This window comes from Platichthys flesus, chromosome 1 (genome assembly GCF_949316205.1).
Source record: "Platichthys flesus chromosome 1, fPlaFle2.1, whole genome shotgun sequence".
NCBI classification, from domain to species: domain Eukaryota; kingdom Metazoa; phylum Chordata; class Actinopteri; order Pleuronectiformes; family Pleuronectidae; genus Platichthys; species Platichthys flesus.
In genome coordinates, this window is record NC_084945.1 from 227,041 (window position 1) to 242,500 (window position 15,460).

Consider the following 15,460-nt stretch of genomic DNA (forward strand, 5'->3'; position numbering starts at 1 on the left):
ACACACAGCTCCATGTAAGAGGAGACACAGTAAATCATGGTGAGGACATCACGACACTTTGTGAGATCTACTCTCAGCACTCGTGTATAGAAGGATATCAGCCGTCCATGCTTGTCGACGGGTCGGCGGTGGGGAGAGTTGATTCGGTTGGGGCCCCTGTGAACCCTCTCGACCAGCCCATGGTGGCGGGTCCCTCGGGTGGAGTCCAATCCTGAAGGGAAACCCCCCTGAGACAGAGACAGGAGGAGTCTTCTCAAACCAGACACATAAACACTGTAGTTTCCACAGGTCGACAGGAAGAGGAGAACCAAAGCATCAACACTTTGACTGAGATCAATAGAAACCTTAGAAGATGTGCAAAAAACTCCATTTAATCTGTATCCAGTCCAACAACCCCTGCAGACTGAGGGATTTTCACTTGTCTCATGAATAAGCACTCGTGGGATCACATCAAATTTGATTTGATGTGTTTGACGATGGTAACAGCCCATGAATCCACTTTGTGTTCAGGTGATTACAGAGACCACCTCAGAGTCTCTGGGGTCAGGAGATGCCAGATGATGAGAGGGGGGGTTCTACCTTCCAGAGGTGGGGTCTACCTTCCAGAGGGGGGGGGTCTACCTTCCAGAGGTGGGGTCTATCTTTGAGAGAGAGGGGGGGGAGGGGGTCTACCTTCTAGAGGTGGGGTCTATCTTCGAGAGGGGGGAGGGGGGGGGGGGTAGGGCTGCACCTTTCGATTCTGTTTATTACCTGATTCATATAAGAATGAATTTATAGAAAATAAAATGAATAAAGAGGAACTTCTCTTAAATACAAACACATCTGACAGAAAAACAAAGTGTGCACATCAAGACACTATTCAACAACAGAGAACAGGTCTGAATCAGTCTTTACAGTGCCACATCAATAACCCTAAGCTGTCCAACAATAAAATGAATGACGACCAAAGTTAAATCAAAACTAAACTAAATTCACGTTTATCAGTCTATCATCATGTCCGCGGGTCGAGACCCAGCCTCACGTGTTACTTTGGTTTTAATGCATATTAGGGAAGTTATCCTTTTTTCTGTTATTCTGCGTTATCACGTGCCACCTTCACAGATTGAAGACATGTTCAGCCTAAAGGGACAGTAACAGAGGAACGAGCATTACTGGTTGTAAATCTCTCTATTCTACATCCCAGTGGAGATTCGTATGGAGACCAGTAGTCAGAGCAGCCCCCCTGGGGAATTCTTGGTTTCTCCATCATTTTTAACGTCTTGACCTTCTATATAAAGACACTTGAGCAAATGTATATTATGATTTGAGGCTATACAAATAAAGTTGAATTGAATATATCATGGAAGAAAGGTCAACATCAACTACTTTCTGACGACGTAGCGGAGCAACAACACAGTCTGCATCTCTGGCTTTATTTCAACAGGGAGGTTTCTGGATTTTCAACCAACTTTGAATCATTACAATATGGACAGAATATGTAAAAGAGCTATGATTAATTTCCCAGGTGTTGCCTGGACTGAGATAAACTCAACCATTTGTTGCCAGATGAAGGTTTTTAAATCACTGGTTGCTCCCTGGTTGTGTGCTACAACAGCAACTTCCACATTTTAGTCGACATTTCTACACCAATTAGAACAACAGGTAGAGGAACATGATCCAATAGATATAGAAGAAAACTATATGTGTATTATATGAGTGGAGGAAGTACAGCGTATTGAGGAGGAAGAGGCCGGCGCTGCCAGAAGGTGGCACAAGGACACCAGGATACAGTTCCTTCTGGACAATGCTTTACTCTCACAAATCTTCTCTGGCTTTAATTCCTGTTTTAGATGAGAGTTCTGTTTCAACTATGTTACAATAACATGAGTCTCAGTTTCACACAGATTTTGCCAGAATGTTCTATTCTTTAGTTTTTTGTTCCTTCAACTGTAGCACAGAGTGGATATTTTGTGTAATGTCAGCAGTTGGAGCATATCTATGAACATATATCAAATGCATCTGATCTCAATAAATGAAATGAAGTCTGGTGATAAAGTGGCCATTAAGTGGAGGTGAGAGCTTGCTCTCTTCGACTTTGCTTCTAATACAATAAAGTGAATACACAGTAAAATCCTCATTTGAAGCTGATCCCGGGACAGTGCTCACAGACTGCAGGCTTTACATGAAGTCAAAAGACTGAGTAGATCACATGAAGGACTCCTCATGCATCTGACTGAATTAGGTCTAATGAGTGATTATCATCAAGTGGAATCTAGACGGCATGTATTCTGTGGAGAAGCTGAATGGACTGGATCAGTGCGGGGTTTGATTTCTGGAGCTGGTCACAGAGCTGCACTTACTGCTCTGCCTCAAAGGGCCTTTCTCCCATGTCACCTGGAGCCTGTATCCAGCAGGTCCTTGGAGAGCTGACACAGATACAGACTCAGGCTGTGGAGCAACACTAGGAGATCACAAACATATCTGCTTCAGACAAATCTTCTATTTCGTACTTTTTCATCAGAAACTCGTCTGAATTATTTAAGGCTATCGGGAGAAGCTTGTTTGCTCTTCTGAAGGTCCAGTGAAGCATTTGACTGCTTTTCTATTCAACATTAGTGCTGAAGGAGAATAAGACCCTGAGTGTTATAGATGTAATCTCAAGGTAGACAGGGTTTTAAAGAACATCAAAGAACAGTCACATAAAATAAACTCCACTAATTACCCCACCAGTTTATCCATAAGCTCATGATCAGACTGTGAATAAAGCACCACCTAGTATACTGGTTGATTATTTTACTGCAGCACATTTCTACCATTAACCTCATATTCCTCCTGACAGAGGATCAAATGATTGTGATGAATCCTAGAATATGAGATACTTTAGTAGAGTTTCAGCATTTTATAACCTAATTAATGCTTTAACCAGGAGTGTGCACACACATCTGCCAATGCTAATGCTATCTCACCGTAGTAAATAAAGTAGGAACCATTCCTGCATCTGTCCGTTTATACGGATAAATTCCAAAATGCAGTGAGTTCTTCCTTTGGTCGAGCCCTGAGATCTCACCTGAAACTCATTGCTGCTGTTTCCGATCTGATTGACGTTGGGCAGAGAACCTCCGTAGTACTGAACCCGTGGCTGGCACAAACGTAGCTGCTGGATTTTCTGAAACTGCACCTGTCAGTTAACAGTGAAACAAACACAAACACACAAACAACCGTCAGAGGTGATGATTTCTGGACATACGGTCCAGTTGTGTTAAGAACACACAGCTTATGGATGTAAACAAAAAGCGGGGCAGTTTGGGTTTCTGCTTTTTTACACCATTGTATATTATGCTGTTTTTCCTCAGGTGTCAGAATCCTTCTCAACCAACTCCGAGCTTTTCCCTTTTGAATGACACTGGTTCAGACCAGTAAGGGTTGTGTGAGGGGGACTAATGGGAGATACAAGCGAATCTTAAGCCATTTACAGACATGACCTCAAGAAGATGTCAGCAAGGCAGGACTCTCTGGAGCAACAGGACCTGGTGAGTAGATTCCACTGCAGAGATAACGTGTTTTGTTTGCAGCTCATCGACACCAGCGTCGGCCCCTTTTACCTAAAACGCTTGAATCTCATGTCCTTCCCGACTTGACGTCTTTGTAGAGGACTTCTTCATGTACGGAGGGTTGGGTTCCACAGGTTCCTATACAGCTGGTGCCTACTAGACCGAGGGTCGTCATTTTGATGCCTGAGCTCGGTACTGAAATGGTTTCCCTGCTTACAGGCAACATTACCACGAGAACTCTGTGTGAGTTACATCACAACTATTCCTTCAATGAAGACGTTTCTGCTTCGTTCCCTCACCTGCCCTCTTCCAATGAAGCCTCTTGAGATTGTTCAGTGGAACAAACCATGGAATGCCCCAGGTTCCCTTCTTATGTAAGAGGAATAAACCAGATATGTGCTCCCTGGTATCTCTCTCTCTCTCACACACACACACACACACACACACACACACACACACACACACACACACACACACACACACACACACACACACACACACACACACACACACACACACACACACACACACACACACACACACACACACACACACACACACACACACACACACACACACACACACACACACACACACACACACACACACACACACACACACACACACACACAATTGTATCTGTGAAAGTCTCAAATATCCCTGAGGGGCCACAGCTCTTCCAATGATTCTCAGTGTGGACAAACAGAATTTAAATCCTGTTGAGAAACAATGCAACACAAGCTGCTCTTCAAGTACGTTTAGGCCTGTGTGCTAAACACCCCAGTGAATCAATGCTCTTATTATCATGGATTGTACTTGTAGAAAAGCATAAATGAATGTGTTTGATTCAATTGAAGCGACATTAGCAGGTTAAGTAACAGAAGTGTTGAGTCATTCTAGGGACTGGGCAGCTCCTGCCCACGACATGCTAATGATTATAAAACAGAGGGTAGCTGGAGAATCACTGGCTGTGATCAGTAAGAGGCAAATCACAGGGGCTTGCTTCCTCAGACCGCTGAAAGGGCAACATCGTAATCTCAAAGGCAGACCTTATTTAAATAATTCAAAAGATTGAGATATTTGAAAGAGACTGTGTGTATGAGGGAGACGAGGACAATGTCAATCAAAAATCATCCTTTGGTGGATCATTTGTAATCTGTGTTTATGTGAAGTCTTTCATCATTTCAAATCATTAATGGCCACAAGCGAGAAAAGCAAAAGCAAACACAAACACCCCTGACAGCCGTGCTTTTGGTATCTTCCAACCCTCTATACTTTAAAGCCACGATCATATGAAATGAGGTCTTATTAATAACATCCACCATTCTGAGAAAACACGAGAACCTGCTTTAGTGAACGTGTGATATAGTGGAGGTACATTTCTACCTACAAATGTCAAATGTTGCTTCAATTTTCCTTTCCAGGTTGGATGTGGAGGATTGAGTGACCCGTAGCGGGAGCGTTCAACCAGAAGAGTTAACCTGGCTTCATCCTGCATGTAGGAGAACTTAAAGTGGCCTTCAGGTAACTTCATGACAGTTTGAGTCTTGGCTGCTGTAGCAAGTGGTGAAACATGGCAGACTGCAGGAACTCAATTCCAACATGGGAGAAGTTTGCCTCCAAGGCTCCTGCCAGAGAGTCTTTGCACGTGGTCAACATTGTGAAAGGATCCATTTTAAGACAAACCAAGATCTTTTCATAAACAGAACGAAGAAGTTTTGTTGCATGAACCTAACTAATCTGAAAACTGACGAACAGACCCCACTCCTGAAGTAGCTATGGAGGAGTCATTCTAATCATGCTTAGTTTCAGGTGATTATACACAACAGAGAGAATGTCCTTCAGTCCAGCACATACCTGTGTCTCCTGAACTTCAACCAAGCTGCATCTAATTATACACACTCACACATTTCAGTCCTCTTTAGATGTCTGATTCATTTTTCATCAAGGTCCAAGAATTATTATCTGAGAAATCGGTTCTTATGTAAAGAGAGAAAAGAAAATCCCGACCCGCATTCATCTCATGGAAGTCTGTTCAGCAGCTTCTGTGTGATCCTGCTGTCAAACCCACAAACAAGGTGAAAACATAACCACCTGAGGTCAGCGGAGTGAACGTAGCGCAGCTCATTCCAGCTGATGGCTGAGTGTCCTGAGCCCAGACCCGACTCAGCCGCGCTCACTGGGCTTTCCTGTCTCTTGGGGTCAGTGTCAGTTCATTCATTACAGCTAACTTCACTCACAGCTGCCTCAAAACCACTTCCTCTTTGCCGTGCCACTCAGGACTCTCCCTCTCTTAGAAAGAGCACATTTGTCTAGTGTGTTCAGTTACTATGATCACATGGGTCTAGTATGTTCAGTTACAATGATCACATGTCTTCAGTATGTTCAGTTACTATGATCACATGTGTCTAGTGTGTTCAGTTACTATGATCACATGGGTCTAGTATGTTCAGTTACAATGATCACATGTCTTCAGTATGTTCAGTTGCTATGATCACATGTGTCTAGTATGTTCAGTTACTATGATCACATGTGTCTAGTATGTTCAGTTACTATGATCACATGTGTTTAGTATGTTCAGTTACTATGATCACATGTGTCTAGTATGTTCAGTTACTGTGATCACATGTGTCTAGTATGTTCAGTTACTATGATCACATGTGTTTAGTATGTTCAGTAACAATGATCACATGTGTTTAGTTAGTTCAGTTACTATGATCAGATGTGTCTAGTATGTTCAGTTACTATGATCACATGTGTCTAGTATGTTCAGTTACCATGATCACACGTCTTCAGTATGTTCAGTTACCATGATCACATGTCTTCAGTATGTTCAGTTACCATGATCACATGTGTTTAGTATGTTCAGTTACTATGATCACATGTGTCTAGTATGTTCAGTTACTATGATCACATGTCTTCAGCATGTTCTGTTACTATGATCACATGTGTCTAGTGTGTTCAGTTACTATGATCACATGTGTCTAGTGTGTTCAGTTACTATGATCACATGTGTTTAGTATGTTCAGTAACAATGATCACATGTGTCTAGTATGTTCAGTTACCATGATCACACGTCTTCAGTATGTTCAGTTACCATGATCACATGTCTTCAGTATGTTCAGTTACCATGATCACATGCCTTCAGTTGTTCAGATGTCTTCAGTATGTTCAGTTGCTATGATCAGATGTGTCTAGTATGTTCAGTTACTATGATCACATGTGTTAAGTAAGCTCAGTTACAATGATCACATGTCTTCAGTATGTTCGGTTACTATGATCACATGTGTCTAGTATGTTCAGTTACTATGATCACATGTGTCTAGTATGTTCAGTTACCATGATCACATGTGTCTAGTATGTTCAGTTACTATGATCACATGTGTTTAGTATGTTCAGTTCCTATGATCACATGTGTCTAGTATGTTCAGTTACTATGATCACATGTGTTTAGTATGTTCAGTTACAATGATCACATGTCTTCAGCATGTTCTGTTACTATGATCACATGTGTCTAGTGTGTTCAGTTACTATGATCACATGGGTCTAGTTTGTCAGTTACAATGATCACATGTCTTCAGTATGTTCAGTTACTATGATCACATGTGTCTAGTATGTTCAGTTACTGTGATCACATGTGTCTAGTATGTTCAGTTACTATGATCACATGTGTTTAGTATGTTCAGTAACTATGATCACATGTGTTTAGTTAGTTCAGTTACTATGATCAGATGTGTCTAGTATGTTCAGTTACCATGATCACACATCTTCAGTATGTTCAGTTACCATGATCACATGTCTTCAGTTGTTCAGATGTCTTCAGTATGTTCAGTTACAATGATCACATGTCTTCAGTATGTTCAGTTGCTATGATCACATGTGTCTAGTGTGTTCAGTTACTATGATCACATGTGTTTAGTATGTTCAGTTACAATGATCACATGTCTTCAGCATGTTCTGTTACTATGATCACATGTGTCTAGTGTGTTCAGTTACTATGATCACATGGGTCTAGTTTGTCAGTTACAATGATCACATGTCTTCAGTATGTTCAGTTACTATGATCACATGTGTCTAGTATGTTCAGTTACTGTGATCACATGTGTCTAGTATGTTCAGTTACTATGATCACATGTGTTTAGTATGTTCAGTAACTATGATCACATGTGTTTAGTTAGTTCAGTTACTATGATCAGATGTGTCTAGTATGTTCAGTTACCATGATCACATGTGTCTAGTATGTTCAGTTACCATGATCACACATCTTCAGTATGTTCAGTTACCATGATCACATGTCTTCAGTTGTTCAGATGTCTTCAGTATGTTCAGTTACAATGATCACATGTCTTCAGTATGTTCAGTTGCTATGATCACATGTGTCTAGTGTGTTCAGTTACTATGATCACATGGGTCTAGTATGTTCAGTTACAATGATCACATGTCTTCAGTATGTTCAGTTACTATGATCACATGTGTCTAGTATGTTCAGTTACTATGATCACATGTGTTTAGTATGTTCAGTTACTATGATCAGATGTGTCTAGTATGTTCAGTTACTATGATCACATGTGTCTAGTATGTTCAGTTACCATGATCACACGTCTTCAGTATGTTCAGTTACCATGATCACATGTCTTCAGTATGTTCAGTTACCATGATCACATGTGTTTAGTATGTTCAGTTACTATGATCACATGTGTCTAGTATGTTCAGTTACTATGATCACATGTGTTTAGTATGTTCAGTTACAATGATCACATGTCTTCAGCATGTTCTGTTACTATGATCACATGTGTCTAGTGTGTTCAGTTACTATGATCACATGTGTCTAGTGTGTTCAGTTACTATGATCACATGGGTCTAGTATGTTCAGTTACTATGATCACATGTGTCTAGTATGTTCAGTTACTATGATCACATGTGTCTAGTATGTTCAGTTACTATGATAACATGTGTCTAGTATGTTCAGTTACCATGATCACATGTCTTCAGTATGTTCAGTTACCATGATCACATGCCTTCAGTTGTTCAGATGTCTTCAGTATGTTCAGTTGCTATGATCAGCTGTGTCTAGTATGTTCAGTTACTATGATCACATGTGTTTAGTATGTTCAGTTACAATGATCACATGTCTTCAGCATGTTCTGTTACTATGATCACATGTGTCTAGTGTGTTCAGTTACTATGATCACATGTGTCTAGTGTGTTCAGTTACTATGATCACATGGGTCTAGTATGTTCAGTTACTATGATCACATGTGTCTAGTATGTTCAGTTACTATGATCACATGTGTCTAGTATGTTCAGTTACTATGATAACATGTGTCTAGTATGTTCAGTTACCATGATCACATGTCTTCAGTATGTTCAGTTACCATGATCACATGCCTTCAGTTGTTCAGATGTCTTCAGTATGTTCAGTTGCTATGATCAGCTGTGTCTAGTATGTTCAGTTACTATGATCACATGTGTTAAGTATGCTCAGTTACAATGATCACATGTCTTCAGTATGTTCGGTTACTATGATCACATGTGTCTAGTATGTTCAGTTACTATGATCACATGTGTCTAGTATGTTCAGTTACCATGATCACATGTCTTCAGTATGTTCAGTTACCATGATCACATGTCTTCAGTTGTTCAGATGTCTTCAGTATGTTCAGTTGCTATGATCACATGTGTCTAGTGTGTTCAGTTACTATGATCACATGGGTCTAGTATGTTCAGTTACAATGATCACATGTCTTCAGTATGTTCAGTTACTATGATCACATGTGTCTAGTATGTTCAGTTACTATGATCACATGTGTTTAGTATGTTCAGTTCCTATGATCACATGTGTCTAGTATGTTCAGTTACTATGATCACATGTGTTTAGTATGTTCAGTTACAATGATCACATGTCTTCAGCATGTTCTGTTACTATGATCACATGTGTCTAGTGTGTTCAGTTACTATGATCACATGGGTCTAGTTTGTCAGTTACAATGATCACATGTCTTCAGTATGTTCAGTTACTATGATCACATGTGTCTAGTATGTTCAGTTACTGTGATCACATGTGTCTAGTATGTTCAGTTACTATGATCACATGTGTTTAGTATGTTCAGTAACTATGATCACATGTGTTTAGTTAGTTCAGTTACTATGATCAGATGTGTCTAGTATGTTCAGTTACTATGATCACATGTGTCTAGTATGTTCAGTTACCATGATCACACGTCTTCAGTATGTTCAGTTACCATGATCACATGTCTTCAGTATGTTCAGTTACCATGATCACATGTGTTTAGTATGTTCAGTTACTATGATCACATGTGTCTAGTATGTTCAGTTACTATGATCACATGTGTTTAGTATGTTCAGTTACAATGATCACATGTGTCTAGTATGTTCAGTTACCATGATCACATGTCTTCAGTATGTTCAGTTACCATGATCACATGCCTTCAGTTGTTCAGATGTTGTCAGTATGTTCAGTTGCTATGATCAGATGTGTCTAGTATGTTCAGTTACTATGATCACATGTGTTAAGTATGCTCAGTTACAATGATCACATGTCTTCAGCATGTTCAGTTACTATGATCACATGTGTCTAGTGTGTTCAGTTACTATGATCACATGTGTCTAGTGTGTTCAGTTACAATGATCACATGTCTTCAGTGTGTTCAGTTACTATGATCACATGTGTCTAGTATGTTCAGTTACTATGATCACATGTGTCTAGTATGTTCAGTTACCATGATCACATGTCTTCAGTATGTTCAGTTACCATGATCACATGCCTTCAGTTGTTCAGATGTCGTCAGTATGTTCAGTTGCTATGATCAGATGTGTATAGTATGTTCAGTTACTATGATCACATGTGTTAAGTATGCTCAGTTACAATGATCACATGTCTTCAGTATGTTCAGTTACTATGATCACATGTGTTTAGTATGTTCAGTGACCATGTCCCCTCCAATGACAGCTTCTTACCCTGGACACTGTCAGGTCGGTCATCAGCTGATCGAAGGCCCGGGTCTCCTCTGCTTGCTTCTGGTTGTGCAGAGCGATCTTCTCGCTGAACTTCCTGGGGTTGGAGCCTCCTGTGCCCGGGGAGCCGGACATGGTTCGGGCCGAAGTGACACTTCAGTGTGGTGTGGAGGGAAGATGGAGGACGGGCAGAGTCTATAGTTGACAAAGTGTCAGTGAATCCATCACAGGTTCAAATCTCGTCTCGCAGAGGCTAATGCAGCTAAGCTAAGCTAACGTCAGGAAAAGTTGTTGTTACGCCCCGAGAGCAGCGAAGCTCACGGCTCCGGGGCAGCTCGGACTCGAACGTGTTTCTAACAAAGTAACGTGACGTTACAAGAAGTTTGAGACCCAGTAAAACTGCACAGACTCAGAACCACTTGTTTGATCCAGCGCTCACGGAGCGTTAGCTGTCGATGCTAACATAGCGGAGAGATGCAGCTAGCTCGGTTAGCTTAGCTGCTGTCACTTCACCAACACGGACAAACTCACTTTACCACAGTGCCGACCCTCGGTCAGCATCGAACACCCGGCCGGAGCCGGCGCACCGTGTGTCGGGTGACTGCGCTGGAGCTGCCGGAGGAAGTTGCTAGCCTCGTTAGCTGAAGTGGCGGTTAGCTCCTCAACAAGTGTCCGCGGGGATTCACTGAGTTCACGCTTTGATTCGCCCCAAAGTAAAAATAACAAACCACCGACACGGGAGTGAAACCAGATCCTCCGGAGAGCAGCGGAACCACTTCGCTTCTGGAACCGGTGTCACGGCAGCGGACTCGAGTCTGCTGTTAACCCAGGGACAGAGCGCGGTCCCCCGGTCAACTCCAGCCCGTACAGCCGCTGACGATGAGCCAACAGCGGGATAAACACGGGTTAGAGCCGGGGAAGGTCCCGGCTCAGAGCCGCGAATGTTCCCGGTGAAGAGCCGCGGATGATCCCGGTGAAGAGCCGGTGAAGAGCCGCTGATGTTTCCAGGACAGAGACTCAACTGCTCCGGATCCGCATCACACACACACAACACCGGCCATACCCAGTCTGTCCGCCAGGCGGCGACACACACACCCAGGGCACCCTGGCTGAATATTACAACAATAACAACGAGGATGAGAATTATTATTCTAATAATAATCCTAGGATAATAATAATACACATTATGATCATAATAATTCTCATAAAGATAATAATAATTATGATATAAAATGATATAATAGTAATAATTTGTTCTGAGCTTTCTTTTACTTAAACGTTGTCTTTGTGTACGTCAGCCCTGTGATTGGCTGGTGATCTGACCAGGTGATCGCTCTCTGACCTTCAGAGGTTAAACCGAACAGTCTGATGAACAGTACATCAGGAGAAGTATGAAGTCACATGACCTTAGAGAGAAATCAAACCTGTATATTCAGATAATTATGAGTCTTCACGTCTTCAGCACTTTATTCTACAACAGGTCAAATACACTTAAGCACTGAATGAGAGGAAGTGATGTCATCGACCTCCAATCAGAGCAGAAACATAACAAAACAACAGATCAGAGTAATGACAACATATCGAGTATAAAGGAAACTTTGTTGTGTAGTATTTGTACTAAACTGATTTTATAATAAGAAGTTAAACCGTGAACAAATAGAATCATGCGAATAGCGAATCATGAGTGACTGTGCTGCTGAATGAAACAGACACACACACACTGCTGATCATCAGGGTCAGTCCAACACAAACCAACATCACAGCCTTGACGTGGAACATGAAGTTATTCTTTTACAATAATTCAATTCTATTAAAGAAGTCATCAGGCTGAATGATGATCAGCTCAACATGAGAACGGCAATTCGTTTCATTTTCCAGCTGAGGGACGTCAAATCCAAATCAAGTGAGGGAAGAAAGAGTTGAATCACAAAGTTTCTCTTTCCAGTTAGTCTCCAACAGAAACTCAAAGAGACAGAGCTCAAGACCAGGTCAGGAAGGAAGTCTACTTTTATCAGGAGGCGGGCAGATCCACTAAGAGACACAAAACCTGATCTCTTCACATAGAACACACATTTCTATAGTTACTCAAGCCCTGCACTACACATTCAAGACATTTCAAGCAAAAATAATACAAATCTTAGACCTGTGGCTGAGCTGCAGCTACAGACGTTGAACTCTAGAAAGCTTCTGTTTGCTCCAGCTGAAGCACAAACACATAATAAAAATAATGCACAAAAATTAGCACGTAAGACGAGTGCAGGAGGGAATGTGTGTGAAGCAGGTGCAGCTCAGCGACCCTCGTGGGCTTTGTGGTTGCATCAGTGTCTCTCCTTGTCCCCCGTTCTCTATTTCCCATAAAACTTCTTGTTGAGCAGGAAGATGAGCAGGTTGACGTTGATGGTGGCGCGTTCGAAGAGCTTCATCACGGCCACGCCCTCGTACTGCAGCTGGAGCAGGTCCTAGATAGAGAGAGAGATAGATGGATGGATGGATAGATGGATGGATGGTTGGATAGATGGATGGATGGATAGATAGATGGATGGATGGATAGATAGATAGATGGATGGATACTTTATTAATCCCGTGGAAATTCAGATCCTGAGAAACAACACAGCTCCGTTAGCGTCTCTGTAACCACGAGGACGGTCCACTGAGTTCTGGAGGACACTGGGACGTGAACATACCTGATACTCCAACTGTAACGTCTCCAGGTGGACACCCATCAGCTTGGCCTTCACCTCGAACACCCCGACAGACTCGGAGCGCGAGATCTCAAAAATCACGTTCTTGAACCTGTGAGAGGGAGAGCACGAGTTGAGGAGGATCATGAGAAGCTCTGATTAGTTTATGGTCCTGTGTAGTAGTTGTGTATCATATGGATCAAGAGCTGAAGAAACACAACTCTAGTTTGTGGTCCTGTGTAGTAGTTGTGTATCGTATGGATCATGAGCTAAAGAAGCACAACTCTAGTTTATAGTAGTGTGTTTTTGTGTAGTAGTTGTGTAGTCGTTGTGTATCATATGGATCATGAGCTAAAGAAGCACAACTCTAGTTTATAGTAGTGTGTTTTTGTGTAGTAGTTGTGTAGCTGTGTACCGTATGGATCATGAGCTTTATAAACAGGTCTCTAGTTTATGGTCCTGTGTTTTTGTGTAGTAGTTGTGTAGCTGTGACTCACTGGTTGGGCTGCAGGTCCTCGATGGCGATCAGCACGCCCTTCTCATGGAGACGAGCGGCCGTGTACTTCTGTGAAACTTGTTTACCCTTCTTGGTTTTGTGGTCGCCTGGTTTCAACCTGTGGACAGAGAGTAAGATTAGTGTGTAATACAACACAACAACACACACTGGTTTATGAGTTAGCTTTTACTGACATATTGGTATCAGTGTTTATATTTTAAATAGCAGCAGAAAGTAGATATACACAGAAAATATCTTATACCAACAATAAAACATGAACTTTGTTGGAGATTAAAAAAAACCCAGCTGAGACTTATGTTTGTTAGTATTATTATTAGTATTTAGTAGTATTAATAAATGAAATGTAATATCAGATCTGTTCAGGTCTCGTTCTTTTTGGAAGTGGAATAAGTTGTGACATGAACTGATGTTCCAGGAGCCTGTGGCAGCTGGTGGTTCTCCTCTTGGCCCACTGGTCTCTGACCCTCCGACTGGGAAGCGATGTGTCTGTGGTTCAGGTGGACTGAACCGGACTGGACCGGTTACGGGTCTGGGAGGTTCTGCGATCTTTACCGATTGATCTTCTAGTAAGATCCAGATGCTTCTGGATTGTTTGACATGTAAACAGAACTTTCCACGTTTCAAAGTGTCTGAACGTGTTTGAGCGGTCGGACCTGAGCTGAGTGAACCATGTGGAACCATGTGGAACCATGTGGAACCATGTGGGACGCAGAACGGGTTCTACTCACTTGCCCTTGCTGGCCAGGTTGTCCATGCAGGTCTTGATGTACTGGTTGTAGGAATCAATCTGCACGTTGTAAAACGCAGACTTTGAGTTCAGGGCCGTGTTTGTCTGCTGAAGTCTCACCAGCTCGGCTTTTCTGCGCTGACGATACCGTCTCTGGTTTCTGATGTCCTGTAACACACACACACACATTAAAGCACAGTACGGACAGGAGTTGTGTTTTCTGCAGAGGATGTGTGACCCGACCTTGGCGATGTCATTGATGAGGTCCTGGTAGCGGTTCTCGGGGTGAACCTTCCCCAGCTCGGCCAGACGCTGCAGGTTGCTTCTGATCTTGTCTTTCTTCCCCAGCAGCGTCAGGCTGTCGTCCACCACCGGTTTCACCTGCTTCATCTTCTCTGGAGTCTTGGCGTCTCGGACGGCCCGGCGCTGCATGGCGCGCTGGTACTCCACGTCCTGTCGGGGACGAGAGGGAGCCGAGCAGGAGATCAGATTTAATGGTGTGAGATGTTTTTATACTGATGTCGATTCAATGTAAAACCTGTTCATTTAAGGCTTCTACATTATTTACTGAACATTAAGTTATTTGGTTTCATGTTCATTGTCGTTGTGTTTTCACCTTGTTTGTGTGTTAGCAGGATTAAATAAAAAAATAAAATGAAAACATGTATGAAACTTGACGGATTTAAACACTCTGATCTCAGACCTGTTCTGGACTTGCTGCCGAATCCAGGATCTCAGTGAGAGTGTCTCCAGGCTGGAAGCGGATCACATCCACAATGAGCCTCTTGGTGCTGGAGAGAGAAACGAAACCCAGAGATGTGAGAAACAAGCAAACGTCTGAGATCCATGAGCCGTCATCAGCCTTCGAGGGGACCTACTTCAGCAGCAGGGTCTTGGCGTCCATCTCGGTGTTGGCCTCACCGGGGACATCAAATTTGTTGGCGAGTGTGAGCGACACCTCCGTCTTCCCCATCAGCTCTTTGCTGGGGTCGTCAGGAGGAAGAGGGTTTTCACCTGAGAGTAAGACAAC

General features: G+C 42.4%; 2 protein-coding genes across 5 annotated transcripts in view; both read right to left on the reverse strand.

The window, feature by feature from the left end:
• Positions 1-11,574, reverse strand: part of crtc3 (CREB regulated transcription coactivator 3) — a 34,717-nt gene extending 23,143 nt beyond the window's left edge. For 3 of the 4 annotated variants that reach the window (XM_062400249.1, XM_062399458.1, XM_062398681.1), the window contains exons 1-3: positions 10,509-11,574; positions 3,047-3,157; positions 97-227 (exon numbers count right to left, since the gene is read on the reverse strand). In XM_062400249.1, the coding sequence (XP_062256233.1) occupies positions 97-227; positions 3,047-3,157; positions 10,509-10,640 (374 nt within the window). In that variant the 5' untranslated portion in view covers positions 10,641-11,574. The remainder of the gene's footprint in view (positions 1-96; positions 228-3,046; positions 3,158-10,508) is intronic. The other variant, XM_062400965.1, reaches the window with a different exon arrangement.
• A 380-nt stretch (positions 11,575-11,954) lies between these two features.
• The window catches only part of iqgap1 (IQ motif containing GTPase activating protein 1), a 30,758-nt gene continuing 27,252 nt past the window's right edge, over positions 11,955-15,460 (reverse strand). Inside the window, exons 31-37 of the mRNA XM_062402128.1 lie at positions 15,309-15,444; positions 15,134-15,221; positions 14,674-14,883; positions 14,432-14,598; positions 13,684-13,800; positions 13,190-13,298; positions 11,955-12,964 (exon numbers count right to left, since the gene is read on the reverse strand). Coding sequence (XP_062258112.1) covers positions 12,851-12,964; positions 13,190-13,298; positions 13,684-13,800; positions 14,432-14,598; positions 14,674-14,883; positions 15,134-15,221; positions 15,309-15,444 — 941 coding nt within the window. The 3' untranslated portion in view covers positions 11,955-12,850. The remainder of the gene's footprint in view (positions 12,965-13,189; positions 13,299-13,683; positions 13,801-14,431; positions 14,599-14,673; positions 14,884-15,133; positions 15,222-15,308; positions 15,445-15,460) is intronic.